This window comes from Sinocyclocheilus grahami, unplaced genomic scaffold, assembly GCF_001515645.1.
Source record: "Sinocyclocheilus grahami isolate Dianchi unplaced genomic scaffold, SAMN03320097.WGS_v1.1 scaffold578.1, whole genome shotgun sequence".
Classification (NCBI taxonomy): domain Eukaryota; kingdom Metazoa; phylum Chordata; class Actinopteri; order Cypriniformes; family Cyprinidae; genus Sinocyclocheilus; species Sinocyclocheilus grahami.
Window position 1 is genome coordinate 7,904 of NW_015505757.1, and position 9,133 is coordinate 17,036.

At 36.7% G+C, this 9,133-nt stretch overlaps 1 protein-coding gene across 1 annotated transcript in view; it reads left to right on the top strand.

Moving 5' to 3' along the window:
- Positions 1-4,681: 4,681 nt before the first annotated feature.
- Positions 4,682-9,133, top strand: part of avl9 (AVL9 homolog (S. cerevisiase)) — a 52,967-nt gene continuing 48,515 nt past the window's right edge. The window contains exon 1 of the mRNA XM_016239947.1: positions 4,682-4,839. Within this exon, the coding sequence (XP_016095433.1) occupies positions 4,765-4,839 (75 nt within the window). The 5' untranslated portion in view covers positions 4,682-4,764. The remainder of the gene's footprint in view (positions 4,840-9,133) is intronic.

Genomic DNA, 9,133 nt, shown 5'->3' on the forward strand with positions numbered 1-9,133 from the left:
TAAAAAATCAACAGTATTTGCATTTATTTTATTGTATATTCTATTGTTTTTCAATTATCTTTGATTTAATATCAAGAGGCATTGCAGTATAGTGACAGAATTCTACATGATTGGCAATACAAATGGGATGAATACCTGTTTGTTCAAATGTAAAGTATACTTGTTCATCTCTAAAAACTTTACTTAAACCATTTAGGGGCAATAATGAAATCACAACCTGGGTCTACTAGCATGGATGCTGAAAGCCAGCTTGCAGAGACCCTTAAACATGCACCAGGTCTGGTTAGGAGAAAGGCTAATGTGAGTATTTTGACAATGTATTATATTACTGACAATATGTATGTATAATATATTATACTTTTTTCTTGCGCAGCCAACATTTTCACTGGCCCTGCCACAAAAATAAAATAGCTGTTTTATTGTTGTTTTTGATCCTTATCTTGTATTCTCATAAATAAACTTATGGCAAAAATTTAGATTAGTTAAATATAAGGTAAATATAAGGGAAACAAATGAACAAATTACAAACAATGGCACAATAAATAGAACAGTTTGTAGGTGATCAGGTACAGAAATTGAATAAACAAATGTAATAATATTGCATATTCTTCACTGTATAAATTAAATATAGATGAATCATTGTTAAAGCTACAAAAGTTAATCAGTCAAGAGCAATGAGTGTTTTTTTTTTGTTTTGTTAACATTAAGTACACTGACAGCAGTGAGGTCACTTTAGATGTGCATGCGCCCAATATATTGACACATATACGATTTTTCTCAACTTTTTACTTTCAATTATGATATACAGTAACTGACTGTTTTCGAGGATATGCGCCAAGATACGTATTTTATTATTATTGTCCAGCCCTGGTTAAGCACTTTTTTTTTCTTCCCTCAAAGTCTCAAGGCTACAGTTAAGTGCAAATCGATGTTTTTAATATACACTAAATTAATCCAAACTAAAAAACCCAAGTGCGAGTTTTTTAATATTGCTTTAATGTTCTGTACAGCTGATATTGACATGACAGCAAACGTTCTCAAATGCCTTTTTTAAGCCTTTTTATTTGTAGTCCATTATATTTGAGCTAAATATATTAAAAATTCATATAGTGTAATTATATGTAGGCTATGCAATGTTTTAATAAAGTTGGATTATATGAACTTGTATGGCATTTTTCCTCTTTAAAGTTTCATAGCAGGTTTTACGTTAAAAAGAACAATGAATGATTAACAGTATTTGAAAAAGTATTAAATATTTATCTTGTGTGTGATTATTAAGAGATTCACCACAAAAAAACAAAACAAAAAATAAGACGCAGAAAAGGTAATATTTATAATCTGGCATAAAAATAAATGTGGTCGGAACGTCGTCTCGCAGTTGCTGAATGTCGCGCAACAACGTAGCCCTTTCGCGTCTTACAATTCAACGTTTCTACAATGTCGGGAGCACGTAGACAGCAACGTTGCCACAGTAAAAATGGAACGTGTCAAGCGACGTTGACACGACTAAATGTTTTTGTTGGGGCTGCAGGTAGCTGATGTATAATTAACTGTCGCCTGAGGGCAAGCGACGTTGACACGACGTAAATGTGTTTGTTGGGCTGCAGGTAGCTGATGTAAAATTAACGGTCGCCTGAGGGCGCTCTACGACCATTATCTTATCTGAGCTCAAAACGCTGCTCGGGAGAGTTTCAAGATACTAAAAATAATAAATACATACAATTATGAATATGTGTTAATGTGTGTTTATTTTTGTTCTCAGTATTTTAACAGTATGATTATGAACATAAAAGCATTACAAAACAAATGAATACCATCAACGAAACCACAAAGCTGACACGGAGGTATGTATAATTACAAAAAAGTAATTTTGAGAGTTATTGCTATTAAAGGGGTCATATGATGCAATTTCAAGTTTCCTTTCTCTTTGGAGTGTTACAAGCTCTTGGTGCATAAAGAAGATCTGTAAAGTTGCAAAGACTAAAGTCTCAAATCCAAAGAGATATTCTTTATAAAAGTTAAGAGTCAGCCACACCTACCTAAAACAGCTCGTTCTAACACACCCCCACATGTCTACGTCACTATGTGGGAAGATTTGCATAACACCGCCCAAATGTTCACGCAAAGAAAGAAAGCATAACTTTTATTCTCGCTGTAGTATTGTTGCCTCCGCCGCCATGTTGTGGAGATGCTGTGTGCTTCATTGTGAAAGCGAAACTACTTTGTTTGGCCTTCCAAAAGAGGACGATATGGTGAGGGGCGTAACATTTCCGTCACAAGCTTGAGGTATTCCGCCAATCACAACGCACTGGATAGCTGGCCAATCAGAGCACACACCTCGCTTTTCAGACAGATGAGCTTTGTAAAAATCGACGCGTTTCAGAAAGGCGGGGCATAGAGGAGAAACAATAATGTACAGTATGTGGAAAATAATGTGTTTTTTTAACCTTAAACCGCATAAACACATTTCATTACACCAAATAATGTTGTTTTTAGCAACATTATATGACCCCTTTAATATTAATATGTTTAATATTAATAGCACGTTTGGTCTCGTTCTGTATTGCGTATCTTGTCAGTGTCTGCGCTTGCTTGGCCGTTTGTTGCGGAGAAAATAAGGAAAGTGTGTTCAAGCGCCAGCAGAAAACAGTGTAAAGAAATAGTCTTTGAGAGAAGCAGTCTTTATCAGCGGAAGTTAAAAGCAGCTGGTAAGTGTATTTATTTGTCTCATTAGTGTTTAGTGCAGTTGTCGTTGCTAGGAAACGCTTGTTTTGTTTAATATGTGGAGACATGCTGATATTGCGTTTGGTCTCGTTCTGTATCGCGTATCTTGTCAGTGTCTGCGCTTGCTTGGCCATTTGTTGCGGAGAAAATAAGGAAAGTGTGTCCAGCTGAATTAATTTAGTATTTTGTTAGATTGGTATAAAAAAGCTTAGTTTACCGCGACCGCCGTCGCATGAAGACCGAAGAGTGTAAAGACTATCGACTCAGGCAAAGGATAGATAAGTATCGCTTTTCATTTCTCCCATTTCCTATTACTTGTTTCACTTCTGTGTCAGTTTTAATAACCATTTCTTACTATGTGTAAGTAAGTTGTTGTTTTTTTAGCATGTGTGTTTGGCAGTGTTATTTTTTTATTTTATTTTTATTTTTGTATTTGTTCTTTATTTTAATTTTAGTTACATTATGTCTGAATTTATTATGTCTGTATAGGTCTTTTATTAAGTTTTTAGTTTCTATTTAATGAGTTATTTTAATACTTCAACAAACTACATGGAAATTAAATAATATATATATTGAATTTATAAATGTGTATGTGCATATACAGTATGTGTGTGTGTGGCTGTACATGCACATATGTACAGTAGTAGTTGTTTTGGTGTTTGGCTTAGTGTTATGTTAGAATCATTATTATACTCTTATACCTTTTGTTCTTTAATATTTTGATTACTTACATGTAATATATGTGACGAAGATGATTTTGCAACAGCTCCAAGTCTCACGTGCATTCGTCACCGTCCGAATCCGTTCACTTATTTCGTTCACTCCTTTCTGATTTAGTGCACTCAACTGTTATACACTATATGGGATTGAATGAGTGAACGAGTGAGCGATTTGGGACACTGCTCGAATATTTCAGAACACCGGAGCCGACGCCACGTCACTGTCACATGTGGCACCAAATTACCGCGATAGCGTTTCGAGAGCAGCCGGCGGACTCAGCTGGCGCATATGGCAAGCGGTTTGTCGAACGCACCTAGTATTTTCGTGCCGTGGCGTTGAGGGCGGGAACATATGTGACGTAGCCACGCGCACTTACAGACTGTCTCGTTCTAGCGTCTAATGCCGACGAGGACTCTAGCCAACAAGCCTCTGAAGGACTGAGCTTGGAAGGACGCATCGGTAGGATGCAGGCAGGCTTTATTTGAGAAGCACCCTGTGGTTCAAATTCAGCAGCATATTAACTATTCCACATCCGGGAACTACAGGAATAGCAGTAGAGTACGATGCATAATCTCCATCTGCTATTAGCCAGCTCACCAGCCGGTGGTGCAAGCAAGCGGGTGTATAGGAAGACCCAAGCACAAATTGCCTAGATTAGAACAAGTGACTTTTCTTACATGTATTTGTGACTGAAATGATCTCACCCAGTTTGCTTCACAGATAATCAGTTTTTAAAATGAACAAAATCGTATTTACATGAGTTTTGTTTTCAAAAAATAAAAGGGAATATAATTTCGCCAATAATTTTGACCTGCCTGCACATTAATGGTTTAATTATTTTCACTGTTAGTGTTATACTGTACAGTTGGTGATGCTGAAAACCTTAGTTCCTGTTCATAAGGTGAATCTAGTTAAATATGTTTTATTTTGTGTCACCTACTTACTCTTAAAATATCAATAAAATACAATATACTATCTATAAAATACCTATGGAGGACTGATGTTTTAGAAATTATAAGGAAAATTAATGGATGAATAGAATAATGCTATAATTAAAATCAACTAAAATTAAAAATTAAACCGGCACATGGATGATGGCTTGATAAGTGATTTTTGCGAGCCATGGCGCGCCCTCTGTCGGCATCCAGGAATATGTCTGCTTTTCGTCCGGGATGTTTATTTGTGCTGGAGGCGGAGCATCGCGTGACATACACACACTGACGGTCAAGGGTGCGGAAGTTATAGACTATACACATTAAACGCTTAATTTACTGTTTTTTCCCTTCTCTTTTGGACTCTGATCTAATTATAATTCAGCAGATGGAGTCTCAGTGTAAAGAGGAACCCGTGCTGCACATCGTGGTGGTGGGATTTCACCATAAGAAGGGCTGTCAGGTAAGAGAGTCCTCATATTAATCTGCTTTAAACAGTGGTGTGCTTCACTATCACCCTTACATGAAAATGGCTTTACCATTGCATCGTGTGTTATTTACCATGGCACTCTGAAATACAGTGTAGAATAAAGAGCAGCTGGAGGAGTACTGAATGATTAATGAATATAAATAATAAACAAAGCCTGTAATTCAGTACTGATGGTGACAAAGTGTGTGAGATCAAGCACTACTGTCCTTTTCCTCTCCTCAAACACACACGTTTTATCATGCAGGCCTTTTACATGTGTTTTTTCACCCACAAAAGTTAGCAAAGTATGAATAGCACTTATTGTTTGAGTATTTGTTTATTCGTTTGTGCACTCCCATGAAAAAACTTCAGTCATAAGTCATAGAGCAAAACCTTATTTATTCTTAATAAGGATGTTCCTTCCTCATGATGCCTGCCATGTTGAGATCACCAGCTGAACGCTGAACATTGGTTGTATCACAGGGGTCTCCAAAGTCAGTCCTGGACGGCCGGTGTCCTGCAGAGTTTAGCTCCAACTTACCTGAACACACCTGCCTGGAAGTTTCTAGTATGCCTAGTAAGAGCTTGATTAGCTGATTCAGGTGTGTTTAATTAGGGTTGGAGCTAAACTCTTGCCTTGTCCAAATACCCGCACTTGCTGTCTTGACCACTCTCCTACTTAAATTACGTATTTCCTGTATTTGGTCCAAGTGTTCAAGTGTGTACGCATGATGACCACAAGTGTGTGTAGAACTTTTCGTTACCTGATGGGACACACTTATAGTGTTGCAAAAATGCAAGCGTTTACAGAGCTTTATTTTTATTTTCAATACATTGCATTTTAAAATCAACTACTAAATGTCTGTTCAGTAGTCCCTATAACAGATGACAATTTAATTTTGTGGTGCTTCTAATTAAGTGATAAAAAGCAGTTGTAAATGTTGTACAAAATAATTATCACCACTATTCATTTGCACCAATAAAACATGCAAATATTTGTTTTACTACCAAATTATATGTAATATCTAATTATTATTCATTTTTAACATACATTGGAAAGGTTTCCGTGACCTCTCGCGAGACCTCGGCAAAAAGTCTCATGATTTATTTCCACAACATGATGCATGATGGGACAAAAAAAGCCTTGAATACCGCTCCAGAGTTCTTTTCAAGAACTACAACAAACGGCTCGTTTGGACTACAGCGTTTGTTTTCCGGGTTTTGTGATATCACAAAATGGCCCATTAGAATATAATTAAAATAATTCCCACCTATGGAAATTCAAATGGTTGGGGGCTGGGGAGGGGCGAGGTCGTGGTTAGAATGCTTGGTTCAGTGCATCAGACAAAACGATGACGAAGAAGTGCTGCTGTAGCCTCAAGTTTTCGCTAGTTATTACACATCCACCTGAATAATTATGTTTGTAAATATGTGTTACAATTATGAAAACGTTTTTAAATTAAATTGCTGACAGTACAATACTGGGCAATGATGTAATCTGCAGAATTTACACTTCAATTATGAGACTACAGTGTTTCCCATACATTGAGTGCGGGTGTTTTTATATCACTGTATTTCTAAAGGAAACCGACTGTCTTCAGAAAATCGGATGTCATTTTCATTTAATCTTGCATGTAATGTCTGATAAAGCAGTTTTTTTTTTAGCGTAGCGCTGCTTTGTGTACAGCCCTTACTGGGGAAACCTTGATCTCTACCACTCCAACAGCGTCTCCTGCTGGCAGAGAATGAGTTTGCATATATATGCCGCCTGGGAAACACTGGACTATGGGTTTAAATAAATTCAGCTTTATAACAGTTTCACTGCAATTCATGTTATAATGTTAGAATTAAATAATAATAAAAATAATATATATGCACTTATCTGTATATAGTAAATGCAGTTATTTTTAAGCGGTTGTTGACATCCTAGCTAAAACGTGATTTAGCCAAAAAAACAAGAATAACTTTACCACTCTAATATGTTTTGCAATATCCGTGTGTGCAAAGGTTCTGCGCGATCCTCTTGTTCAATATTCTCTGGGTCTGAATCCGGCTCAAAATTGATATGGCAATATTGATGCCATCCTTAAGTCAAGTCAAGTCAAGTCACCTTTATTTATATAGCGCTTTTAACAATACAGATTGTGACAAAGCAATCCTTAACTAAACAGACCAGACGGAACTTGCTGCTTTGGCAAGGGGCGGGGCAGTACTGAAACACTGTCTAAGCTGTTCACCAATCACATCACATTTAGTTTTCCGGAAGGCAGGCCTTCATCAAACTCGGAACTAATCGAGCCGTTTGTGCCAGGCTGGGGAGAAAGGTATTGTAATAATGTAAATTATGTAAAAAATAAATTTTCGAACCACAAAGCATGTTCTAGTACACCCCAAAACAAATTCAAGACATTGTAAAAGAGCATAATAGGACCCCTTTAAGACCTGGGACAGTCTTGCGCACTTACTTCCTGTCACGCGCATGCGCTCTCATGTGGCCAAGACTGCAAGTGTGGGTATTTGGACAAGGGGGAAGTAGGACACTGGCCCTCCAGGACCGAGTTTGGAGACCCCTGCTGAATCAGAAAGAGGTAGTAACACATGAAGGTATATTTAAGTATTGTACATAAACATAAAACTATAGTAGGAGTAAACTCATCATAAATGAACTGGCATTTGAATTTGTTTTTGGATTCTGCTTTTATCTCTGTAAACCTTTATGATCAGAAATGTTCAGTTGTGGAATTTCAATCTTCAAGTTACCAGTGAAATTTCATGATTCTCAGTTCCAATATCAGACTGCTGGTAAAATAGCCAAGGCATTTTTTATGTCTAGTAATGTTCATTGTTTATATTGTTTTATTTACAGATTTTAATTTACTAAGTTCCCTCTGTCTGTGACTGTTATGCATGTCAAGTCAAGTCACCTTTGTTTATATAGCGCTTTATACAATACAGATTGTGTCAAAGCAGCTTTACAGTGTTAAACAGGAAAAACGTGTGCTGATAATGCAAGAGTACAATAGAAAACTGTCTGTGTATCAGTTAAAGTCAGTTCATTGTTGAATCAGTGATGTCATTGTCCAGCTCAGTTCAGTTCTCTTCCATTAGTGTCTGTGCAGTCAACAGTTTTGCCAGAAATTGTGTCCCCAACTAAGCAAACCAAAGGCGACAGTGGCAAGGAACCAAAACTCCATCGGTGACAGAAATGGAGAAAAAAACCTTGGGAGAAAGCTAGCTCAATTGGGGTGCCAGTTCTCCTCGGGCCAGAAGAAACCAGCACGGTGTGGTTTAATTCCAGGCTGCAATGCACGTCAGATTGATCGTCTGGTTCTCATGGTCTTGTGCCGATAGTCGACGAGGTCTTCACAGGGGATCTGTCTCTAGGGTGTAACAAGTACACTTTTTAACAACAGTCAATCAAGCATTTATATCATAGAACTTTAGTAGTTAGAACTAAAATATGGTATATTAACACAACTTAGTGCTCGGGACATTGTTGGTCATTCAGTGTTTCTGTACGTGATATTCGTGTGATATATATTGTGTGATTATATGTATGTATGCATAGGACTGAGTATCGTTCAAAAATTTTCGATACCGATACCTTGACTTCGATACCAGTTCCTGAACGATACCAATTTTATGAAATCTATTTTAACAAGATTACATTATCTAAAAAAAAAAAAGTTTGGTTTTATTTTTCAGCTTGTTGATGTTTATACAGACTCAAAGACTCATCTCCTGAGCCACTGCACAAAGGAACAAAATGTAACCAACACAATAAATCAGTTCAGATAGTTTTAATAAAGCTCAAATAGTCTTCAGTTTACACATCTGTTAGCTACATTTACACTAGTGCGTGTTCGTTTTAAAACGCATAGCTCAGAAAGAATCATCATTTCTATTCCTTTTCCACTGATTTACTGATGAGCATTAGCAGTTTCTAGCGCTGTCTGCCTGTGCTCTCTCTTGCATGATCGCTGCTCTTACTCATATTTAATCACAGGTAATCATATTTAATTTCAGCAACAATACATGGCCAAACACACACGGCAATCGGAAGTTATTACAAACACTCGATGGTGGTTTAAAGTGAGTTTTGAGTAAAAGCGGAATATAAACCTTATTTATTGTCTCATGCAGGGGTTAAATTGGGATTTGTTAGGTGGGGGGGGCTCTATGGTATCGAGCTTATATATATATATATATATATATATATACACATACTTACATATATATATATATATATATATATATATATATATATATATATATATATATATACATA